Genomic DNA, 25370 nt, shown 5'->3' with positions numbered 1-25370 from the left:
TTGTCCCTCATCCCCAGATACTGCAACCGGGCAAGGAGAAGAGACCTGCAGGCCATGCCTACCCAGTGCTACCCGATGGAATGGAGTTAATGAATGTTTTCGGTCTAAGGGACTGGAGAAGCAGTTCCCGGAGTGAAGAGCCCTGGTCCCTGTTCAAAGCAGTTGGGCTCCAGCAAACAGGAACTTATGTGTCTGTCCTGTGTTGTGTGTTGCACCTAAACCTAGAAAGTGGGGGAAGCGCTTCCCAATAGGGGCACGACGAGGCTTAACCCGTGACACGAAGCACCGCAAACCCGTGTCTGCCCACAAGAAGCCCCCCGTGTTATTTTTAATTGGCAGTCGGGGGGGAACGTTCCCCTGCCCTGCCCCCCCCCCGGCTCGGCGGGAACTGAGGGCAGCTCGGCCCGGGCCCAAGCTGGCGGCGGGCGCCTCAGAGCGCCGGGCCGGGAGGCGGGGCCGCGCGGCCGGCAGTTGCTGGGCGGGGCGGCAAACATGGCGGCGCCTAGGAGCGGCGGCGCGAGCCGGGCGGATAACGGCTACGGGAGCCAGCAGCCGGCGCGGCGGAGGAAGGGCCCGGGCGCCCTGGCCACGGCCTACCTGGTCATTTACAACGTGGTGATGACCGCGGGGTAAGACGGGGCGAAGCGCGGCTCCCGCCCGCGTGCTGGGCCGCTCCGCACTCCCCTGCCACGGGCCCTAACCGCCTCCCCACGTGAGCCCGGGGGCAGCCTGCGGGCCCGGCCGCGCTCTGTGCCCCACCCCGCGGCTGCTTGTCCGCCTGCCTCGCCCCCCGGCTGCACCTGGAAACCTGCCCTGCCCGCGCGGCGGCGGCGGCGGGGGGGGAGAGCTGTTCCCACGCGCCCCCCAGCAGGCCTGGAAGGGAACCGTCCCCCGACGGCGGTTAAAAGGCTCCCCTGCGCGTGGGATCGCTTTGCGGGCATCCTCTGGGGTGCGCCCTCATGGGGGCCCGCGCAGACTCCTTCAGGGTCCTGCCTCGCGCCCGCCTCTGCCCTATATTCGAGAGCGTTTGTCTGTGCGAGAGCTCCGGCTAAGTGGTAAGAGGTAGGGCCAGCAAGTGGGGCATGCCGCTTCCTCCTAGCCTAAAGCAAGGGCAGGGCGTGGTTGGGCCAGGGCACTGGGATATGCCTGCAATGGGACTGAAATCCATACAGAAAAGAGGTGGACTTAGCAGGCAGGTAAAAGGGGCTGGCTGGGGGTGCGTCCCTCCTGCATCCAGGACTGCCCCAGCCTCCCACCCCTCTTCAGGGAGGATGTGGGGGGCAAGAGAGCTAAAGCTCTTTCCCCCGCCCCATCCCTGATTTGCACTGGGACATTACTGCCCTTCTTTCTTCAGAGAGTAAGGAAATTGCACACTTGACTGCATTTCTCGCTCTGGCTGGGGAGCGCAGGGTGCAGACAAACCTGCATTTGTCCCAGCTGCAGGGGACATGCACCCCTCCCTCGGCTGTGCCCATGGGAGCTGCAGCTATCGACAGGTGCTTCTTACCTGGCTTCCACTCGCTGTGGTGAGAAACTGCTGAGGTAGTTCTCTCTCCCTGGGGCACTTCGCATACTGAACTCCTCATTTACACCCTCACCTAAAAACAATGATTTAAATGAAGAAAAATACAAATTGAATTATGGACCCAAGAAATGCCAGGTAAATCATCTAATAATAAATAAGCAATGATCGGGAACTCTCATATGACACCAGTGTGAGTGAGATTTTTTTTAATGAGCTTTTATGGTCTTGTTGCATAGAGTGAAAATCTTTTACAAGGAGAGACTTGAGGAGGCAGCCTTAAAATGAACCCTAAATGAAGACATCGTCTAACAGACTTGGTTGGTGTGGTGTTGGGCAAACAAATCTGATAGGTCTTGTTCCTTTTTTGAGTGCTTGCTTATATATATTTCAATTGAGGTATATGTGTGCCACAAGCACAATTGCCACAAAGTTTTTACCTTAGCTGCTGCCCATTGGGTTGGCTGTGGAGTGCATTGGTGAGGCACACTATATATATGACATTGGTGAATCAGCAGCCCCTCAGTTCCTTCTTACTGCAGTGATAGCTGTTGGAACTTGTGGCTCTCATTTATCTAATGCTTCCAGCTCTTTGTTGTGTAAATAGTTAAATTAGTGTTAGTTAAGTTAGTGTTAGCAGTTGGAGGAGAAAGGGGGGCAGAGATTTCCTCTTCTCACTGGTGGTCCTTTTGGGGCCTGGCACATGCCAAAGTCCTAGAACTTCAAACTCTACATGTCTTGCCTCAAGTCTACGCTTATGAGCAGGAGTCGACAAATACACTCGCCCACGGCAAGTAGATATTACCAGCTGGCAAGTGCAGGGGTGGACTGGCCCGGTGCGCCATTGTGACGGGCTAACTGAAGCCCGCACTATGGGGGGGTGCGGCCCCATCTGATCTGCTGACTGGAAAGGGGGAAGTGTGGCGATTCTCAGCACCGGGCTGCCTGCGTGCAGCTCTGGCACGAGGAGGTGGGGCGCAAGCCAGAGGGGGTGGTCTACCGGCAGACGCCAGGACGCTGGCGTGATGTGACATGGCGTCCTGACGTCATGGCCGGCGACCGCCGGATTCAAAAAGGCTCCGGCAACCTCGCAAAGTGGAAGGCAGAAGCCAGATGGGGAAGGGGAAGGGGATTGTGCTATGCTGTGGGAAGGGGAGGGGGAAAATATGGGGAAAGGGGATTGTACTGAGGGGAGGGGAGGGGAAAAATATGGGGAAGGGGCTTGTGCGGAGGGGAGGGGAAGGGGAAAAATATGGGGAAGGGGCTTGTGCGGAGGGTAGGGGAGGAGAGGAGGTCAGGAGAAGAAGAAAGGGGAAGGCACCAAGGGACAAGGGTGCTCCTTGCATGGAGCTGACTGACTGAGTGGGGCTGATTAATCACCTGTGAAGCTGTGCTGCAGTACAGCTTAGAGGGAACACTGCTCAGCACCATCACTTCCCTGCAGAGTCCACCTTACATGGCTCTCATGCCCCAGTGTGGCCTTCCAAAGCATCCAAATCCTCAGCGTTAGCGTGCCTGGCACTGCCAGCTCCCTCTGGTACCAGCGGTCCCTTAAGACTACTGACCTCTCAACACCAGTCTGCTACATGCAGAGTCCCATCTTCTTGCAGTCTCCGAGAGATGATCCTTGGGTGTTGGGGGTATCCTTCAGAGTATGGCCCCTCGTCTCATTGCTGATCTTTGCGCGTGCATCTTTTTCTTGATCCTTGACATGATATTCTCGTTGCCAATCCCGCTCTCTGCACCAGCCCTGCTTTCCACACGGTTTTGCAGCATACTGACTGATTGCAGTTAGTACCATTAATGGTGCAATTAAAAGGTCATCTCCATGCTTTGTGGCACTGTCGATGTGTCCTGTACTGCTCCACAGTTCGGGATTACCCTCGCTTTCCTGGAGGAAAGCCTTCGTAGCATCAGACTGTTTGACACAGGCGGGTCCTTTCCCACCCAAAGACCTAGGTACTCCAGAGCAGTGGTATGCATGTGTAGCTGTGTACACAGTTAACCAATGAGCCTGGACAGTTAACCGTCACAGTTACATGCACCCTCTCCCCTTATCCCCTGATCCTGTGGTGGACCAGCTTGCTATATGCCTTATCTCCATTCCCACTAGTCCATAAGGTGCTCCTCAGGAACTGGGCAAATGTCATTCTGGTAGCCCCGGCCTGAGTATGCCAACATTGGTTTACCCTACCCTCTTGGACTTGTCAGTTTGGCCACATACTCTTGGATCACATCACCCTGTCCACCTCTCTGTGCCCATGGGTCCACCTTTTGAGCCTCTAGCAACTATTCTACCTTTCACGGAACGTGGCTTTTCTCATCACCTTCACCTCCCCCATTCAGGTATCGGACCTGTATCAGAGGCAGCAGGGGTGGAGAGGAGAAGCAGGAGCCAGTGCTGACGGTAGCTGGCTTAAAAGCCAGTTATCCCAGCACTGGCTCTGTGGTGCTGCCCCTCTCCCTGTGCTGCATGCCTCAATTGGAATAGATATGAGCATTGCATCTCAAAGAAAACAGTTACAGAGAAAGCAGTCTCAGAGATGTAGCAGTTACAAAAGAGGGATGTGATTGGTTAACTGGTTAAATGTAATGTTTAACTGGTTAACCTATTAAAGAGAGCATAGGCAGGGGTCCTGGACTGGAGTGCCCCCCACTTGTGGCGGGCCCGGTAGGGCTGGAGCAACACTCTGCCCATGGAACTAGTAAGCCTGACCCATTAAGGATGAGGCTTACCAGTTAATGATTCACTTTCCTATTACAAAAGGTTGTTTTATGGTTAGTTCTTATAAGGTTTCAAGTCCATCCCTTTTGTGATGAAATTTCTTTTCTTACACGTTCCAGCAGGACATTGAGTGCAGTGCTTATTTTTAAATCTTTTTATTAAAGTAGACTCAGGTTGTCAAAACACATCACTGGAGGTGAAGCTGGGTGGATTTCAACTTGCTGAATTTTACGTTCTCTTAGGCATCTGTGTAATACAAGAGGGTCCAACCCACAGCCAACTTGCAAAACTATGCATGAGAATATATCTATTGTGAAATTAATAGATGGACGTTTATGATATAATCTCTGATTACTTAATGAACAGAAAAATCTGTCATCTTTTCTGGTATAATTAAATTTTCATAGATGTGTGATTATATGAGCAGTAAATAAAACACAGCCAAAGTCAGGTATGGCATGCAAAATTTCAACAGGGTTGTTTTTGCTTAGGAAAGCTTGTTGCAGTGGAGTGAAGAAGAATGGTCCAATAGTTAGGGCACTGAATTTAAAATTTGGATTTGAAGCAGAGTCCCAAACAGAATTCCTGTGTGACCTTGAGCAAGTGTCTATGCTCTGTTCCCCATCTGAAAAATGAGGATAATAGGCAAGAACTGAGGATAATAGGCAAGAACTATCTCATGGGAAGATGATTGTCATTGAGATTAGGATGGAGCTGGGGATAAGGCATTTGAGATGTAGGAGGAGGATCCAGGCTGGGGCCAAGGTTTTGACGTACAGGAGGGGGGTGAGAACAAGAGGTTGGGTTGCGGTTGCAGGGTCTAGGGACTTAGAGTGCATTAGGGGACTCAGGGATGGGGCAGGAGGTTGGGGTGCTTACCTGAGGCAGTTTCCCTTTTGTGGGGAAGCAGGTGGCCCAGTGTAGGCCACACTGCGTACATTTATCTGCAGACACTGTCTCCAGCAGTACCCATTGTTGAGGAAAATTGCTAGGTTTACTCTAAAGAGAGAGAATTTTTCTGCAGGATTTGAAATTGGTTAAATTGTTTCTGTTACAACTTTAAAATTTCAAATCAAGGAAAGTTAATATCAGAACCTAATGTCTCATTGGGTCCCTCAGTCAGAAATAGGTCTGCAGAGATCCTATGCTCTGCAGAACAGTGAGGGACACATACTGGGGAACTCAAGTTTTAGGGCAGTGTGGACTCAATAGAAAGAAGGCATCTGGGGAGTTCAGTTACGAGCAGCGCTACAAGATGTGTGGAAAGCAATGACATTTGTGAATCCCCACGCTTGCCCAGTAGCTTTATACGCCATGACACTTACTCACAAAACCACTCTGAATTTTAATTTAAGACTGATAGTTGCAGGATGGGAAGAAGAAAGCAGAATTATAGGCCTGGTCAACACTAAAAAGTTAGGTTACCCCCAGGTACAGAAGCTAGGGTTGTGAAAAATCCACATCCCTGAATTATGTGGCTAAGCCAACTAGGGAAGTAAAATCCCATTTAAAAAATTAACCGGTTAAACGTTACGTTTAACCAGAAAACCGGTATCCCACAACAGGGCCCCGCCTGCTGTGGTGCCACAATTGTAACTCTATGGCATCCATAATGCAGACATGACCTAAGTAAAATGCACAAGGCACAGATCTTGGTTTGTTACAGCTAGTTCTTTTACGGAATAAAACCAATATACCTCAAAATGAATTCTGTGCTAACTTAAACCAAGCAGAACCCTACTGAATGCAGTGGAATTCCATGATGTGTAAGTCAGTACAGGTAATATTTGAAATGGTAGAAGTGTACTTTGTTTTTTAGAACCTACCTACTGAGAATTTAGACCCCGAAGCTCAAAACTCTCTCCATAACAATAATGGGCACAGCAAGCAAATTCTAACGCTTTTAAAAAAAAAAAAAAAAAAATAAGAACTTCTCTGGAGAAAACCAGGTGTGTGTAATTTTGTCCTTTCACAATTAAATCTTCACACCAGGCAATCATCATCTGCTGTTGTTAAATAAAACAGTGTTTTCTCATAAATGGAAGAGTATTCCTAGGGGAATTCTGCGTGACCGCACAATGCAGATTTTCGTCCTCCCCATTTCCCAACTAGTGCTACAGAGTTGCTGGCCACCGACAGGGGCCGCTAACCTTGGCAGAGCCCAGCTCACAAATGGAAGATAGTGCTGGGGGTAAGGGGAGCCAGAGGGTTCTTGACAGATGTAATTTCTAGTATGCCTTGGAGGGAAGAGGCCATGTGCAGGAGACTCCATATAAAGGCAGGACTCCACATTAGGCTGTTTCTTCCTCTGGATCTCTGGCAGAACGTCTAGACTGCAGGCTTCTTTCGGAAGAAGCTTTTCTGGAAATACCCCCATTTTAACAGCTCTAGTTTTGTATACATTCAAACTTTGAAGACTATGCAGAATGTCGAGATACTGGCCTACTGTTGACATGGTGCAGGATTTTTGTATGACTGTTAACTGAAACCTAGCTGATAAGGATGGAAAATAGTTTTTCTAGGTCAGAGGGTAACTTTAGCTTTGCGCATTCTCAGTATACGTGGTCAATTTAATATCCTCTTATCCTCAGTCTTTTCTTGTCTTTTCCAGATGGCTTGTTATAGCAGTTGGTTTAGTTCGATCATATCTGACTAAGGGTAGCTACCATAGTCTTTATTATGCAATAGAAAAGCCCTTGAAATTCTTCCAAACTGGAGCTCTGCTTGAGGTATGTTTACTTTTTTTAATGTTGCTAACAACTAAGCAAGTCTCAGAGGGGTAGCCGTGTTAGTCTGTAGCTAAAAAAACTTAAAACTTGTTTGTCATCTGAAGAAGTGGGTTGTGCCCACGAAAGCTCATGACACTATTTATATATTTTTGTTAGTCTCTAAGGTGCTACAGGACCACTGTTGTTTTTTAACTAAACAGGTGACAAGTGACAAGCTGTTGTTAAATGTCACTTCATTTTGAATGATCATCTAATAATTAGCAATGTTTATTTTCAGTGCACTTTACAAATATTCATTACATAAGTCTCCTGCCTCTGTGATAGAGATTTTATCCACATTTTACAGATGTGTTGATGATAAAATAACAAAACTTCCTCTAATCTACAAATATAGACAGTGTCAAAACTGAAATATTAAGCATAGTACATTTCTGGAAACTTAGATGTTGACACTTGAAAAGTGCAGCAAGTAGTGATAACTTGGAAAGATTCCCAATTATAGTAGTGTTAATGCAGTGGTTCTCAGCCAGGAGTTTGGGGCCCCCTGGAGGGTTGTGAACAGGTTTCAGAGGGGTTGTGAAACATGATTGGCATTAAACTCATAGGACCTATGACAGAAAGTCAAAACCCCATCATTCAAAACCGCAGCCAAGGGCCCTGAGCCCTGCTGTGCGGGGCTGAAACTGAATCCTAAGTAACTTAGCTTTGCAAGACCTGTGGGGCCCTGGCTAATTGCTCTCCTGTTTACCCCCTACCACCAGCCTTGAAAGAAAACCGTTATTGTAGCACAGGTGGAGTTTTTATCGCATGTTGTGGGGAAGGGTGGTTCAGAAAATAAAAGGTTGGGAACCCCTTTGTTAGAGGATACTGTTCTGTTTAAATTGTTTTACAAATGATTAAATTTGAAGTATCTCTGTTATTGATTAGAATTTTCTTTTTGTTCCAGATTCTACATTGTGCATTTGGTAAGCTTGAAATTGATTTTCCTGTTTTTTCTCATGGATAAAATACTGTCTTGATTTTTTAAAAATCATCATTTAGTTTTACTAATATTATGGCGTAAATGCCTAGTTTCGTTCTTGCATAACTTCCCTGACTTCTGTGTAAATGTAAATTAATTTCAGATGTCTTTTGTTAAAATATGAATTCAGTAAATGTTAATTCTAGTTGACAAAGAAATTTAGAGGAATCACAGTTTTAAAATTTGGCCAAACTAAAAGCAAACAATTACAAAGAGAGAGAAAATAACTTAATGAACACTTACATAGCCTTTCATGACAAAATATATAGCCCTCTTGAAGAGCTTTGTAAATGCAGTACAGCACACCATTTACCCATCTCTACACTTCTTTCCCCCAAAACCTCCTTCATTTAGGAAGCTAAAATATCAGACAGCTGTGAGCATAATTACAATCTTTGATTTCTAGTATATTAACCAAAACAGAGTGAAGAGACGCTATCTTTTGAGAATTTACCGAGAGGGTGTGTGTTTTTTCTGGTATTTAGATGGAGTTGGTTATCTTGGAACTAGGAGGTAAATTTCAATAGAATATAAACCACCTTGTATTTTAAATCTGATCTGACCCAACATTCTATTGTTTTAGTGTTCAGAAATGTCACTGTAGGAAATGGTTGCATCAGTACATCTGTTTAAAAGGTGGAGCTTTCTAAATCCTCTAAAACTGACATGATTAGCTGAATTTCTTTGAAATATGTTGCATCTCAGAATAATGTTACATTAGGTTAGAGCCAAATCTGGAGTAAGTTGAGCCAGGAGTTCCAAAGGCATAACCTTCCCCCTCCAGTAACCCTATTTAAAAAAAAAAAAAAAAAAAAAAGTTTCTGGGTGGGTGTGATAGGGTACCTGCTGGAGGCCTCAGGGCTCTGCCACACCTATCCCAGGAAGGGAGCAGTAGAGAAGTCCTCCAAGCAGGCTAGAGTGGCTGAAGGGCAAGCAGCCAATCAGAGCCCAGGAGGACCCCATAACAGGAGAAAGCAGGACAGAGCAGTAATTAGTTGCTGCATGGAGATGGAGAAGAAAGGACTCTGGACCTGGTTGCCTGGAAGAGCAGCAGGGCCATGGACACCTCAGCATGGGCAGAGATTGAGGGAGTGAGATGCTCCTGGCTAGCTGGTAGGATTGAGCCAAAGACAGCTTGCTAGCGGGGAACTCTGATGGAGTTCTTGCCTGGCTGCAGGGCCTGAGCCTGGGGAGGGCCACAGGACGATGTCACCAGTGAGGAAGCCATGAGGATACATCCTTATATCTGGGCTAGACTACTTAAAAACTAAAGCTTAGGGACACCTAGAGCGACAACACCAGAGGGATACTACGATAGGCCCAGTGGTCTGTATACCCTGGAAGGGGTCTGTTCTGGTTAACCTGCAGACAATGTGTGACTTGGCTGGAGCACTGAGTCACTGGAAAAGCTGCCTGAGAACTACTGAAAGGGGTCACCAGAACTAAAGAATGCAGAAGCACCCAACCAGATGGGATCACTCGCAAGAGGTGGATGCCAACCCCATTACAATGCAGATATGTTAGCGTATAGAGTAAACAATTAACCAATAAGCCTAGTCTTATCAATTTAATCCTATTGACTACATGCACTCCCTCCCCCCCTGCTGCCTCTGGCTTTAAGCAGGCTTCCCAGAAGCACTGAATCTGCCTGCCCTGCCTACCCCCTGTGCTTCTCCTTCTGAAAGAAAGGCAGCACCAGCTCTGAGGTGTTGCGCCTTCCCACCCCGATCAGGCTAGCGGCAGCAGATCGGGGGGAGATGGGGCCGGAGACACTGCTGCAAAGCAGTCCGTGTCCGCAAGGGGTCTAAGCTCCCTGTGGAAAAAAGCTGCTCTACATCCCATGGAGCCGCCTCTGTTCGCAGTAGGCCTGGGCCTACCATGAGCAGAGGCTGCTTCGCAGCAGCAGCTGCTGTCTGTGGGGGTCCTAGCTCCCCATGGACAGAGGCTGCTCCATGAGATACAGAGGCAGTAGCACGGGAGAATAGGCAGATGGTCTGCGAGGGCAGCTAGTTTTTAAACTGGCTTCCTTCATGTACCAGCTCCCGCCTGCCACCCTGCTCTGGTTCCCCTGGTAGAGTGGCTGCAATGTGGGGTAGCAGGGGGCTCCCCAGGAGTGGGGTTGGAGTGCACTAGCTGCCGACTCCGCCCTTGGGGACTGTCAGATAGCTGTGTAACTGATAATATTTTATGCAGTTGCACAGCTATTCAATTATGCGAGATCTAACATCCCTATTACAATGGGCTTCTTCTGCTCCGAGCTAGAGCTCAAACTACTGATGTGATGTAGGTAAAAAATGTCAATTTTTACCAAGGATAGTATATTGCACTCACTAAATCTTTGGGGAACCAAATTAAGAACAGTACTTTAAAAAATGTAGATTTTCCTACATAATCCATGCATCACTATAGAAAAACTGGTAGAGAATTTTCATTCCTGCTGTTTTATGTGCTTTAAATTCTACTCTTTTAAGTTTTGTAAAATCCTAACATTTCCTCAGATTGTTTTGAAATTTGTTGTGGCATGTGGCAGCATGGAGTGGTCCAAAACCTGGTTCCTTCTGCTGCTTTGTACTATTAAAGTGAGAGGTATTAATGACCAAATTAATTATAGACATCTTAATACCTATGAACAAACTCTTCAATTAACATATCTAAGCATAAATTATTCCCAAGCTTCCATCCTAGGGTCTATTTACATTTAAAATGCTACAGTGGCACTCCAGCAACTCCCTGAGAGGTGGTAGCTAGATCAGTGGAAGAATTTTTCCATTGACCTAACAATGTCTACACTGGGGCTAGGTCAGCATAGCTCAGTCTCTAAGGGGTGTGGATATTTCACACCTCTGAGGGATGTAGCTACACCAATGTAAATTCCTAATGTACACAAGGTCTAAGACAAAGTCATAGAATAATAGAACTGGAAGGGACCTTGAGAGGTCATCAAGTCCAGTTCCCTGCCTTCGCGGCAGGACCGAGCACCATCTAGATCAGTGATTCCCAGCCTTTTTGATATCAGGAACTGGCAAACCTATGCACGAACTTTTGGTGGACCGGCAACATTTGCATATTCATTATACAAATAATAAATAGGCAGATAATGTTACTGGTCTGCCAAAAGCCCTGGCTTCCAGAGTCTCCCAGTGCCAGACCTAATCCCTAGAGCCCCTAACCCCTCCACTACCTCTCCCTGCCAGCCACTGACCCCAGAGTCACCTGCACCCAACCCTGCCAGTGCCAGCCTCCACCCTCAGAGCCCCCCAGTGCCAGACCCCCACTACCAGATCCCCCCCAGTGCCAGCCTTCTGTTTCCCATTGCACCCAATCCCCCTGAGCCTCCCCCAAGTCCCTGGTATTAGCCCCAACCCCAGAGCCCCCCAGTGCCAACTCTGCCCACATAGCCTCCCCACTACTAGCCCTGGCCCCAGAGCCCCCCAGCACTAGCTGTGCCCCCGGAACCCTCAGTGCCTGCCCTGCACCCTTCACCTAGCCCTGAGCTGCTTCCCAGCTGCCAGATGAGCACTGATGCCCTGGTCACTGCTGCTCTAAGGCTGCTGTGCTGAGCTTCACATGGCCTTCCCACTGATCAGCAAAGCACTCTTCCATGGCTGGGAAGAGACCCCCTCCCTGCCAGGCGTGGCAAGAGCCCAGCCACCGACACATGCATGGGATTGGCAGTGTCTGTGGCACAAGCAACAGGGGCAGGCACATGTTTCTAGTGGCTCGAGAGTTTCTCCCGAGGCTGTTAACAATTGGGCCTTGTGGCGCAGTGTCACTCAGCCTGTGTGTGTCTCAAGCTCGCAGCACCCACTTGACAGCTGGGTGGTACGAGCCCCCCTGACATCCATTGTTTTAGTGAGGGAGCCCGGCTCCCTCTGCACAACTCCGGCTGACGCTGCTGGCTGCTGTGCCCTGGGATGTTGGGAAGTGATCAGACATGTGATGCATGCTGAAACTGTCAGGGGAGACCCCGTGGGGCAGCTGGGCCCTGTCGGAGGAGGACAGAAATCGCAGACACCGAGTGCAGCTCTCCGGGGCCTCTAGCCTGATTGTCTGTAATACCAATGAAGGCTGGGACGCTCATGGCCACGAAGGCTCTACTTGCTGTTCCCGAACACACTGCCCGAAACACACAGGATTCAGGCAGCTGCTCACCATGCAGCCCTGCCAGCCAGGCATATTGCTGCCGCCAGAGCTGGAACTAGGGCCGTGGTGAGGCTGCCAGGTTAGAGACAGCCTCACCTCAGCCCGATTCCAGTCGGTGAACACCAGAGCAGTCCACAGCACAACTTACTGTGGGAAGGCGAGAGGAGAATTTTTAGTATGCATGCAGGCATGCACCTTATTGGGACTGGAACTCCCTAGCAGGCAGGGCTATTAGCAGCTGAGGGCGTGGACTGGCAAAATGCCATAGCCCAGCAGGCAGGGGTTTGCGGCCCGCCACTGGTCTGTGGACTGACGGTTGGGAACCGCTGGTCTAGATCATCCTTGGTAGATATTTATCTGACCTGCTCTTAAATATTTCCAGTGATGGAGATTACACAACCTCCCTAGGTAACTTATTCCAGTGTTTAACCACCCTGACAGGAAGTTTTTCCTAATGTTCAACCTAAATCTCCCTTGCTGCAATTTAAGCCCATTGCTTCTTGTCCTATCATCAGAGCTCAAAGAGAACAATTTTTCTTCCTCTTCTTTGTAACACCTTTTTAGATACTTGAAAACAGCTATCATGTCCCCTCTCAGTCTTCTCTTTTCTAACTAAACAAGCCCAAAAAGATTCTTTGACTGAGTGTCTGGAGATTACTCACTAATTGCAGCAAGGGGGTGCAGCTTCATTTTGGGGGCAATATAATCAAAATATGGGGGCAGATTAGACATGTGAATCCTTTTTAGCAGTGGAGGGGTATTTGCCAGGGAGGAATGAAGAGAAAAGGAGACGTTTTGGGGGTTGCAGCAAAGGGAGTAGGGTTATAAGGAGGGGACTACATTGGAAAGAATGGTAGGGAATGTGAAAGAGGCTGGGGACATAGCCTGCTCTACCAGTACATCCCAATCTTTCTAGACCTGTCCTCTTATACCCCACATCTGACACTGCACTCTACCTCCTACACTACCAGCTCTGCCAGTGCACCCCAGTCCTCCTGCATCCCAGTCTGCCTACACTCCCCATCTCTGTCAGTGCAACTCAACCCCCTTGCACTCTCCAGTTCTGCTATCGCCCCGTGCCCCATCTATGCTAGTGCACCCCGACCCTTGCAGTCCCCAGTTCTGCTAGTGAAACCCAGCCACCTGTACTCCAATCCCCCTGTAACCTTTATCTCTGCCAGTGTACCCACAACACTCTAGTAAACCTGATAATAAATGTTTGAGGACTATTGAATTAGAAAGTGGGTAGTTCACTGCTGACTAGAAAAGTGTGGCATAAACATTGCATTCTCTGAGGCTTCAATGTTTCTCTGAGATTAATACATCCCTATTGGATAGCGGTTAGACAGTCTTTCTCTCAAACATAAAACTGTCAGTATTTTGGAACAGAAAACCTGCCTGTACCTTCTGTAACAGGCCTTGGCACATACCTGACCCATCAACTATTGTGAAACCTGACCAGGAACACTGTGTTGTTGTGTTGTAGTTATTTATTCCAGGCACTTCATGAAATCTGGTTGTGTATTTGGTGGGGGAGGGAGATGAAAGTATAACAACAGAAACTTTTATATGCTAGGGAGTGAAGACTTTAGAGGGGTGTGTTCTCTTTTTGATGTGGAAACTTGGGTACAGTAGTGAGAAGGGGCCAGGTTGTAGGAGGGATCATGAGTGTGGCTTTGGAGGTGTGTTGAAGTAAATGGTGTGTGTGAGTGTGTTTGGGCAAAAAAGCTGGCTCAGTATATTAACTGCAGAACATTTTTACAACTGCCTAACTGACTACTCACTCTGGTCAACAGCAGATATTTTCCTGTTAAACTTTTAGATTCATTGGCAAAAAGCTGCATTAATAAAGAGTTACAGTTGCTTGGTGATACGGCATTGCCTTGCAGAAGGTTGAGTTGAGTAAAACTCACAATTCTGAAAAGCAGGAACTGCAGAGCTAAAGTTTCCCATGCAACCTTGACTTTGTTCTCTTTCAGCAGTGCTCAAGTACATCTCATCAAAACACACATCTTTACTATTCTGTCCCCATACTTCCTGAAATGAACAAGCTCTTCACCTCCTTTTACAACCCCTTTACTCTCACCCCCAAGATTCCATCAAACACTATTAAAGGACAGAAAGGCGGAGAAAAGTTGCCCACACAATCTTTCCTCAGTTCTCTTCAAGAAGTGCCTATTGTATTAATTAAATCGGCATAATCTATTCCCTGTCCAACATTACACGGTGTTAAGTGAAATGTGGGGTTTGATATGCAGAGATCTCAGGCTGCTTAATACCAGAGCAAACACTATACAACTCGGACCAAAGGTTAGAAATGTATTGATTGAAACATATACAGGAAAAAATAATCAAAATAAAGAGTAGAATTTAAACTGATTATTTATGCAAAACAATGTTAATAAAAATTACTCAAAAGGCCTTTCTGTAGACAGTGAATAAGACATTTAAACCTCTTATTCAACCAAACCCATATTGGTAGAGAAAGTTTAGTACTTTTAAATTCTGAATTCAGAATGGCGGTTGCATTCATGCTTTTGGTAAAATAGGCATACGTAAAAGAAGATAGGATAGTAGAGATGCAGGAAATATGGCTTTTCTGATGTTCTCAGGATTAGGGATGTAAAATCCCATTTAATTGGTTAACTGGTATAGATTCACACACCTAACATATTCCACAGAACGAATACTACACATGTACCGTTTAAGAACTACTACAAGGTCTTTTACAAATGCTTTTCCCTGAGGATATGTCTACATTTGACCAGGAAGGTGCAGTGCAAAACAAAACAAAACAGTGTAGTCAGGGTAGCATGGATGGTGGCTTGGGATAGTATCTAAGAATGTACCCCGAGGGTCCAGATGGGTTTGTACTCACACAGCTAATCCAAGCCACTGCCTGTACTATCATGGCTACTTGACTATTTTTAGCACACTAGATTGAGCAGAGCTATGTGAGATGGGAATCACACCACCTAGCTCAAATGTAGACACGCTATTATTCTACACTTAACCATCATTAAAGCATTAAAAACTACTTATGCTCCACTTCACTGCTGACAATATCCTATGTAATAAAAGCCCTGTGCACTGCTACTGACCTGACCTAACCTACACAATTTGCATGGAAATTGTCTACTGCATCCCGAAGAGACAAATGCCCATCTTTCCTTTCATCACACACATGAGAAGGTGCAAAACAGTGATCTCCTATCATAGTCACAGCTCTGTCACACACTTCAGAGTAATCCACAGATTTCACAAACACACCTCAGGGCTAAATACTGCTTTCACTATGCAGTAGACATCTGTCATATTGCAGCTTACTACTGACAATGCTTTTTTCTAGTTATCCCTCTCCTCCCTATGCATTATGAATCCTGAATGTATTAGGGATGTTAAAATGTGTGTAATTAACTGTCTAACCGCTGAAAATTTCAGCGATTACATGTGGGGCATGTACCAGTTCCTACCTATCACCCTGCTTCTGGGGAGCCAGCGAATGCCCCGTGCTGCTGCCTCTGATAAGTTGGCTCCCTGTGTGTCCCGGCTCCTGCTTGTTTCCCCATGCTGCTGCATCTGTATCATACACAGAGAGCTGGACTGGGACCTGTGTGTAGCCATTTGGGTAATTGCTAAGCATGAGCTTATTAGTTACCCATTTAAATGGCTACACTCTTATATCCCTAGAACATATACATGCAGCTCTTCTCTGTGCTAACACATTGAAGGGAGTGAAACAGATTTCCTCATGTAATCATAGTTCCATCACCTTAAGGTACTCCACCCATATATATCATGAAAACACATATACTGTGCAAGTCTGAGAACTGCCTCCACCATTTAATGTAGGTACACCTAACATACTGCCTGCTCCTGGAGTATATCCAGCTAATTCCTGTTGTCTACTGCAAGCTTCAGGGGAGCAGATGAAAGGTGATGTGAGCAATCTTCCTTGCCATCTTTCAGTTCTTTAATAGTGTTAAGAGGAATTCTGTGAGTGAGAGTTACAAAGGGAGGTGAAGTGCTTATAAATTTCAACTGTGTGGTTGTCAGAGTAAAGGTATGTGTGTTGATGAGGCATATGGGATAGTCCTGAAAGACTGAAATGCTGTGTGGATCCCTGGGCCAGCAGGGGAATGAGAGTCCCCTGCTGGCCCCAGGCTTCATGCTGTGCATCTGCTTTGAAATGTACAAGAGCCACAGCAGGGACTCTTCTACATTTTAAAGGTGGAACACTGCTGTCACACTCCTGCCCCCTCCCATGGAGCTGGAGCTGAGGGGAACCGGCTTTTAAGCCAGCTCTCCCCAGCACCTCCACCTTTCCCCTCCACTGCTTCTTTCTGATAGAAGCAGCAAAGGGGGACAAAGAGACTAGTTGACTAGTGTATCGACTATCCAATAAGCTTTTGCTTATCAGATAGTAAACTAGTCGATTAGTTGCTTACATCCCTAGCACAAACAATAACTTTTCTATACAAAGACAATAATCAGTGTGTTCAGAAGTGTGTGGACCTACAAAGTGTCATCTCGTGATTAATTTTGGGGGGGGGGGCAATTGATTAATCTTTGTTGTGAAATGTTATTTCAGCATTCTTGTGTTATTCATACAGGTACTGAGTCTGCAAATAATGTACTTAAGCACCTGCTTCACTTCATGCCTTATGACTAGTTTCAGGGAACTGCTCAGAGTGTATGTAGTTAATTTCTGAAATTCTTTGCAGAATCAAGGCCACAAGGTGAAGAAATCTACCTAAGCTGCTCTGCCAAATTCAGATATTTAATTTTAAAACTATAAACTACTTTTCATAAAGTGGGCAAGTTCCTCTTTAAATTTGAAATACAACTGTTTGCTTAGTTCTTATACCTATCTCATAGACCTGGAAGAGACCTTGAGAGGTCATTGGGTCCAGTCCCCTGCCCTCATGGCAGGACCAAGTACCATCCCTGACAGATTTGCCCCAGATCCCTAAATGGGTTCAGCAGGCCAATGCTCAAACCACTGAGCTATCCCTACCCCAACAAGCATTCAAAGACAGGATCAACCAGTAAAACATACATATTTCAAACCCATAAATCTACAAATTTAAAACGAGGTCCCACACACCATTTCCACACATTGAAAGTATTTCCTAATATTAGCAGTACGTCTTTGTTAATTTTCGGGTTTCAAAAATTATTTCAGTATAACCAAATATCACTATTGAAAAGTTGAATTCAAACTGATATATTTAGCAGCAGAGGGCACTCTAATATTGTTTGATGTTGTAGTTCTTGGCTTGCTGTAAAATTGTTGCTTGAAAAAACTCTTGTGTTTCCATGAAAGGCAGTCAGTAAACCACACAAAATGTCTCCAAGAAGTGAAAAGCTATATTTTTTTTTCCAAATTAGTGAAATTACCAAAGAAAATGTTAGAACAATAGATCTCTTCCTACCCATTTGTGGGAATTATAGTGTTACTTCGTTGGACAAAAAAGTCTTCATTAGAAGAAACAGCTAGCTCTTTTAAAGCAATCTGAATTTTGCTGTTCCAGTGAGGGTTTGACAAGGTTTTTAATAAATAATAGTGGTAAGTATACAAACTGTTCCTCAGTGAAACAATTGCAAAGTCTGCTCTTGGCTTAATTTAGTACAAGTACAGTAGTTGCTTATAGTTTATAAAACTGGTCCCTAAATTGAGCATCTGGTAATTTTATAGAATACATTATTTATTGTCTGATTAGACTCTGCAATATATTAGTTATTGGACATGTGCACATGAAGTCTAAGTCCCTGCACTTAACAAAGTTACTAGAAGTTAGTTATCAGGAAGCTTATAATGTTTGGATTGTCACCAGCCACTAGATAGAGATAGCCAGCTTCATCTGACTTTCTATCCTGAACTGGAGAATATCCTTGATCAGAAAAGAAGCTTTTGTTTATTTCAGTAAAAATGATAATGTGTAACACCTGTTACCATGAATAGATATATCATTTCTTAACAATATTTTAGTATCCAGTTTTTAAACATGTAATTATTATTCAACAAAATTATTTGCAAGTGCCATTCTTCTGTTAAGCTAATGGGAAGCATTTGTTACAGGCTTATTACAGTTTGTACATAAGAATTCTCTATCCCAAACTGGGATTTAACAGCCTGTTATCATAAATCACTGGATTATATTTAACCACTGCTGATCATTTCAGGAAGGATGATTGAAGTTATAAACAATTAACATTAATCTTTCTCCCAATTATCATAACTTTCTGTTGTTACCCCGAAGTGATTGAACACTCAATTGCTGTCTCTCCAAAATAATCTGCAGTCATTTTAAAAAAATGGTCCTTGGAGTCAGAAAATTTAAAGTGAAACAGCATTCTCTTCCAAAAGTATTAATTAGAGTTTATAATTATTTCACTCCTCTTTTCTGTAATCCATTACAAAAACTGGGATTTAAATAATCTCAAAGCATGAAGTATTGCCTTGTAAATTAAACTGTTTTGCTTAGTTGCACAATATAAAATATTGGCATTATACATTTCTGCTTTTTCCCTCAAAGCTTCTCAAACTAGACCATCTATAAATAGCTGCTAATATCAGTATTCACAACTCTTCTCAAAATGTCTCTTCGATGGTCTCCAGCATGTCCTGATTTATCCCAGTTTCTCTTCATTATACTTCTGCTGATAGTTCAGAAAGTTAATTAGATGCTCATATTGCATTTTACCCTGGAACTCCTTTCACAGAACTGCATGTTGTCAAATAGTATTTATTAAATAGAACTTTTAATTAAAATTCAATAGTTTATGGCAATCTAGGGATTACATCTAACAGGGGTGGCCAGCCCATTAAAGGCAAAGAGTCACAATAGTTGGGGATATAGCGCAAAGGGCTAAGGGAAAAAAGTTGTTGGGGGGCGGAGGGGAAAGAGGAAAGCCCCAGCTCCATTTGGCTGAGCCAAAAAAAAAAAAAAGACAATGCCCCTTTAAACAAAACTCCGGGTGGCTTTTTGGCCACATCAGGCTCCCGTCGGCTGGCGCCATCTTGTCAGCGCCATTTGCCGTGCCGGACGTTTAGCACAGGGAACTGGGGGCTGTTTTTAGGGGCACAGGGGCAGCTTCATGAGCCACTATTTAAGAGGGGGGAGGAGCAGTATGTGGCTCGTGAGCTGTGGGTTGGCCAGCCCTGATCTAACTCTTCTTTGGAAGAACTGTAGACTAAAGTGGTCAAATGTCATGCTGCATTTTTCCCTGAGGTTCTTCTGTCTTATGGAGCATGCCTGCTTTAGAGTTCAAGCATGCTATGAAGTTAATTATTGCAAACTGGGTTCCGATTCCATTGAACTATACACTGTGATTTTTCTCCCATCCTTGAATTGTATGCTTTTGTTGGCAGTTCTTCCTGTTTGGTGAAACAAATTCCCTTGCTGTGTTCTTAAGTTGTTTTTATCAGGATTTTGTAGGTGTACTTCACACCACTCTCTTAAAGAATCAGTGGTGGGCTTGTCTGTTTTGTTGCAATCATTTTCAGTTCATCATTCATTAAATCCCAATAAGACCATGGCATGGCTTCTGAAAGTTCTCACAGAAAGTGCATCCCATGATCACATCTTGAGATAAATTGGCATATTTTCAGCAGAGTGATTGCAACTAGAAGAAGGCTCACATGCCAAGTTATTTACTGAATGACTTGTGTATGGTAAGAACTGTTATTCTGTGTGCCTTCAGAAATAATTTCATTTTTCTTTTTCAAGTTCTTTTACTCTTTCAGGAGTGTCAGGATATCAGTGATTGCATTTACCAATAAATTATTGGAAATAGTGAAATTTGCAAATTGGGTGGTGGTTTGCCTGGGTGAATCTGTTAGTTTTGATCAGTCTTATGTGTTTGAGCTTTCAGTTTCTTTAGTTCATATTACTCTAAAGTAATATGTCCTCTAAAATTATTAGTTGACAATTTTTTTCAGATATCTGTGTTAGTGTAATGTCCCAAAATATTTTTAGTCAACACAATGGCACACTTCTGCTTTCACAAGCAGTGTTTCTAATAATAGCTTTAATTAGCTGTTCAGGTGAACTATAGACCTTCAGGCTTGGGCTGGATCTGGCTCTAGGAACATGTAGGATGGGAGGTGAGCTGAAGAAAAGCTCTGTGTAAGCTCAAAAGCGGGTCTCTCTCACCTACAGAAGTTACTCTAATAAAAGATATCTTGGGAGCTATAAACAGAGCCACTTGCCCTGGAGTCCTTGAAATAGAAGGGATTGGGAAGGTTGCACAAAGGGAACTAGTGGGGGTAAATGGGAGGAATGCGAGGAGCCTGTGGCATGCTAATTGAGATCAGCTTACACAAAGTACGTGACTCTAGTTTGTAAGGTATTTGATAACTCTGGTGATAAGCATCATGGAATGGATACATTTGAGTAGTGGATAAGAATGTATCTGTCAGGCGGCTTCTTAGGCCAAGTCTCTGTACTAACTGCTTCCCCAAGTCACAGTCCAACATAAACAAAAACTAAAGGCATCTTCAGCCCTGCTTGGCTCAGGTTTCATCCCCTTTCTTTCAGTCACTGGTTGCTTGCCTTAATGGTCCCAACTAAGGATGTTAAATTTTGATTAATCAGCTAATCGAGTAGTCGATGGCAGGAGGTAGGGCGCTTGCTGTCCCAACTGTGCCTCTGCCTTTTAAATGTCGTAAGAGGCACGGGGCACCTCTTCCTCCCCTGCCCAGACAGTGCTGGGGGGAACTGACTTTTAAGCCCCCAATACTGGCTCCTGTTTCCCCCTCCTCCCTCTTGCTGCTTATAAAGAGCAGCGATGGGGGGGCAGAGCAACTAATTGAGTAGACTCAACTATCCAATAAGCCAAAGCTTATCTGGTAGTCAACTAGTTGTTTACATCCCTGGCCCCAACAAGCGTTGGTATCAGATCAGACTTAATGGTCTGTTTCACATCTCCTTCTCCTACAGACAACAGTCTTCAGATGGCTCTTGGCCGTGACATGGTGACTGCTAATCTGTTCTCCTTCCCAGTCAGTCCCAAACAGAGCTGGTTCTCTTCTTTCAACTGCTCCCTGCAAGCCTGACAGCTCTTGCAGTGAAGTGAGCTGAGGTGATTGAACCCACAGCAGCTTGTTAATCCTTCCTGGACTGAATGGGATTTTTATAACCAATTACAGGCAGTCCCCGAGTTACGCGGATCCGACTTATGTCGGATCCGCAGTTACGAACGGGGTTTTTTTTGCCCCGGAAGACGGGAGCGGCGGGACGCCCAGATGCGCCCCGGTCCCGCCGCCCGTGTCCTCCGGGGCGAGAAAAGCTTCTCCGCATCTCCCTGGTCTGCTGCGGAGGGGGAAGCCCCCCCCCCCCAGCAGACTAGGGAGACGCAGAGCAAAGCCGCGGAGCATGCGGGCAGCGGGAAAGCCCAGACGCACCGCGGCTGTCTTTGCTCCCCGTCTCCCTGGTCTGCTGTCTCCAGCAGACCAGGGAGACGTGGAGCAAAGCCGTGGAGCACGCGGGACAGCAGACCAGGGAGATGGGGAGCAAAGCCTCGGAGGACGCCGGCAGCGGGACAGCCGCAGCGCGTCTGGGCTGTCCCGCTGCCCGCGTGCTCCGCGGCTTTGCTCCGCGTCTCCCTGGTCTGCTGGAGACCAGGGAGACACGGAGCAAAGCCGCGGAGGACCCGGGCGGCTGGACCGCGGTGCGTCTCGGTCTGCCGCCCATGTCTCCCTGGTCTACTGGGGGGAGGAGGGGGCGCAGCTAGTGCGCCTCCCTCCCCCCCCAAGCAGACCAGGCTTTTCTCCGGCCTGTGGTAGAGCAGCTGGGGCGCTGCCGGTTGGTCCCGCAGTGCCACTCGGCGCTACTGGACCAACCTGGCAGCACCCCAGCTGCTCTGCCCCAGGCGTCCTGATTCAGCCGCTGCTGAAACTGACCAGCGCTGACTACAGGAAGCCGAGGCAGAGTTGCTCTGCCCCGGGCTTCCTGGAATCAGCCGCTGATCAGTTTCAGCAGCAGCTGACTTGGGTACGCCTAGGGTTCTTAAGTTGAATCTGTATGTAAGTTGGAACTGGCGTCCAGATTCAGCCTGTTGAAACTGATCAGCGGCTGATTCCAGGAAGCCCGGGGCAGAGCAACTCTGCCTCGGGCTTCCTGTAGTCAGCCGCTGGTCAGTTTCAGCAGCGGCTGAATCAGGACGCCATTTCCGACTTACATACAGATTCAACTTAAGAACAAACCTACAGTCCCTATCTTGTACGTAACCCGGGGACTGCCTGTATATTCTTAAATGAGTAAGCAAACTACAGGTGGGTTTTTTCAAGACCCTTTTCTGCATCTTTTGAGCTCCTCAGGAGTTCTATCAGACTACATTTCAAAAATCTGCCCACTATCAATACATGGACAATATTAAAAAGTGCCATTCCTCATTTATTTTTTTACCTTCAAATGGGTGTCATGGTTCTTTCCATCATTCCTGCTATTTTCTAATGCCTGAATTATCTTTTTTGAAGTCTGTACTGCTTGTCTGATATGAGATACTAATTCTTGTGACATTATTTTTTGTCAGTTTTTCTTGAATCCTTCCACATCCTTGCCTGGTTTTTTTTCCCTTGTGCCTATCCAATATTTATTAATCTCCCAAGAACTTTTATGATGATTGCAGTAATTTGTGTTCAGTTAATAAAAGGAGGGCCATACTGGATCAGACCAAATATCCATCTTGTTTACTGTCCTGCCTTTCAACAAGGGCCAATGCTGGGTAATGAACAAAACAGGCAGTCTATCCCCTGTCATCCATTCCCAGTTTCTGGTAATCAGAGGCTAGGGACACCCAGAGCATAGAGATGAATCTCTAACTATCTTGGCCAATAGCCATGGATGGATTTTTTTCTCCGTGAAGTTATCAAATTTCTTTAACACCATTAGGCTACTTCTATGCTGCAGCGCTATTTCAAGATACCTATCCCAAAATAACTATTCCATGTCTTTTGAGTGTGCCCGTTATTTTGAAATATAACAGGCTTGCTATTCCAATGTCCCTGTAAACCTCATTCCGTGGCGAGTAAGGGACATTTCAGAATAGTGATTTATTTTGAAAGAAGTGCTGTGTAGCCAGCACCAAATTTTGAAATAAGCTATTTTGAAATTGACTTGAAATAAGATACACAATTTCCATAGTTCAAATTGCGTAGCTTATATTGAGCTACAGGTGCAGTGTAAACGCACCCTCCTAGTTTTGACTTTTATAAGATCCCTAGCTGATGAATTCCACAGATTGACTTTGCATATGGAAAAAGTACTTTTTTTTTTCCATCAAAACATGCTGCTTGTTAATTTCATTGGGTGATCCCCTAGTTCTCCTCCTTATGTGGAGGAGTAAATAACACTTCCTTATTCACTTTCTCTATACCGTTCATGATTTTTTTAGGTCTCTGTGATAGCCCCTTCCCGCTCCCCCCTCAGCTGTGTCTCTTCCAGGCTGAAAAGTGTCAGCCTTTTTAATCTCTCCTCATACGGGAGCTGTTCCATGCCCTTAATCACTTTTATTGGCCTTCTCTACCTTTTCCAATTTACTGTATATTTTAGAGAGTTTGTGCATTTGTCTGAGAGTCTGTTTATTCAAGAACTCCTCCTAAATAGTAAAAGCTAGGACCACCACATTTGGTAGGCAGCTTCCTCGTTTCATGACTAAAATCAAGGACAGGGTTTGGTTGTGCCAGGACAATGGGATGTGCGTGGTAAGTGATTGTTTCTTATTGAACAGAAAGGGAGGGGAATGAGAGCAGGGACAGTTATACGCACGAATGACCACTCGGGTGTGGGGGGAGGGAGAGAGCAAGCACCCTAACTCTGGGGAGTAGCTGCTGGCCAGCAGCACAGACCTCACCAACACGGCCTGCCCTGGGCAGCAGCTGCTGTCCCTGGATATCTCTGGCGTGTGGACTGTTCAATGCTCGGTAAGTCGTCTAATTCTAATATGATTTAGAAGCACTGTTGCTTGAGGCCTTTAGATGCAGAAAGTGCTTCTGGCATTTGCTGTCTGAAACACTAGTAGTGCTACTCTTTTTTAAATCTGCCCTGTGCTCTTTGAGGAAGGTAGAAAATCATGCCATAGTTTGAGTTGTATGTACTAGGTATGTAAACTCACAGGCCAAAAGTATCACCGATTCATCGATGTAACATCTCCCATGTAACTGTTCTTCGTTGGCAGGAGAGCTCCGTCCTGCTGGCAAAATAGAACCACCCCCAACGAGTAGTAGTATGCCAATGTTCCCTCTAAGGTGCACGTCTGTGCACAAAAATTTCTGAAGGCCCCTCCCCGCACACAGACACCCTCCCTCCTTTGCAGAGATGCACAGCAGTACTCATCGTCCTGGACTTGGGAGGGGCGTGGTGTGGCTGCTCACATGGCTGGGGCCGTGTGGTGGGTGAGGATGGGTCTGCGGCCATGATCGCAGCAGGAGGCAGCTTCTTTGGCTGCCACCTGGGCTGAAGCTATGTCGGGAGGCGACATGGTGGATGGCTGCTGCTGTGTGGGATTGGGGTAGTGTGGCTGGCAGGAGGCTGCTGTCGCCTGGGACTAGGGGATTGGAGCTGTGGGTCTAGCAAGTGGCTGCTGCCGTGGGGAGTTGGGGCTGTAGGGCTGGCAGGAAGTTGCTGCTGCCTGGGACTGGGATCATGGGGCTGGTGGGTGGCTGCTATCACGGGGAGTTGGGACCATGGGGTTGGCAGGCAACTGCTGCTGCAAGGAGTTGGGGCTATGGGACTGGCGGTGGGAGTAGTGGGGGATGGAGGAGGAGATGGGTGCTAGCTATGTAACAGGTCAGAAGATGGGGCAGAAACTAACGCATCTACACAATAAGTGGGGCTTTCTTCCATAACAATTTTAAAAATATATATTGTTAGTAACTGATGGGTGTCATGGGACTCAAGCACACATAACATGGGTATTGGTGAACAAGACAAAACTCACTATGCTCATGGATGGAAAATTTTAGAGGGAACACTGCAGTGCTCCCCTGCCAACAAAGCACTGTCTACACAGATGCTTTTCATCCACAGAACTTCGGTTATTCAGGGGTATGGGGTGGTTTTTTTTGCAAACCCCTAACTAGAAAAGGGCAGTGTAGACTAGGGATGTTAAATTTAGATTAATTGGGTAATTAGTCAATAAGGGCGCCTCCAACTTCTAAGTGAAGCAACAGCCCCAAGGCTGTTGCTACACTTCAAAGGCGAAAGTGCTATAAGGAGCATGGGG

At 46.2% G+C, this 25370-nt stretch overlaps 1 protein-coding gene across 2 annotated transcripts in view; it reads left to right on the top strand.

Annotated features, from left to right (window-relative positions):
• Positions 1 to 460: 460 nt before the first annotated feature.
• Positions 461 to 25370, top strand: part of HACD2 (3-hydroxyacyl-CoA dehydratase 2) — a 39562-nt gene continuing 14652 nt past the window's right edge. The window contains exons 1-3 of one of the 2 annotated variants that reach the window (XM_075933131.1): positions 461 to 629; positions 6859 to 6976; positions 7923 to 7941. In XM_075933131.1, the coding sequence (XP_075789246.1) occupies positions 493 to 629; positions 6859 to 6976; positions 7923 to 7941 (274 nt within the window). In that variant the 5' untranslated portion in view covers positions 461 to 492. Of the gene's footprint in view, positions 630 to 918; positions 1056 to 6858; positions 6977 to 7922; positions 7942 to 25370 lie in introns of those variants that run through there. The other variant, XM_025178756.2, reaches the window with a different exon arrangement.

Source organism: Pelodiscus sinensis, chromosome 7 (genome assembly GCF_049634645.1).
Source record: "Pelodiscus sinensis isolate JC-2024 chromosome 7, ASM4963464v1, whole genome shotgun sequence".
Taxonomy (NCBI): domain Eukaryota; kingdom Metazoa; phylum Chordata; order Testudines; family Trionychidae; genus Pelodiscus; species Pelodiscus sinensis.
This window is presented reverse-complemented; position numbering and strand designations above follow the sequence as displayed.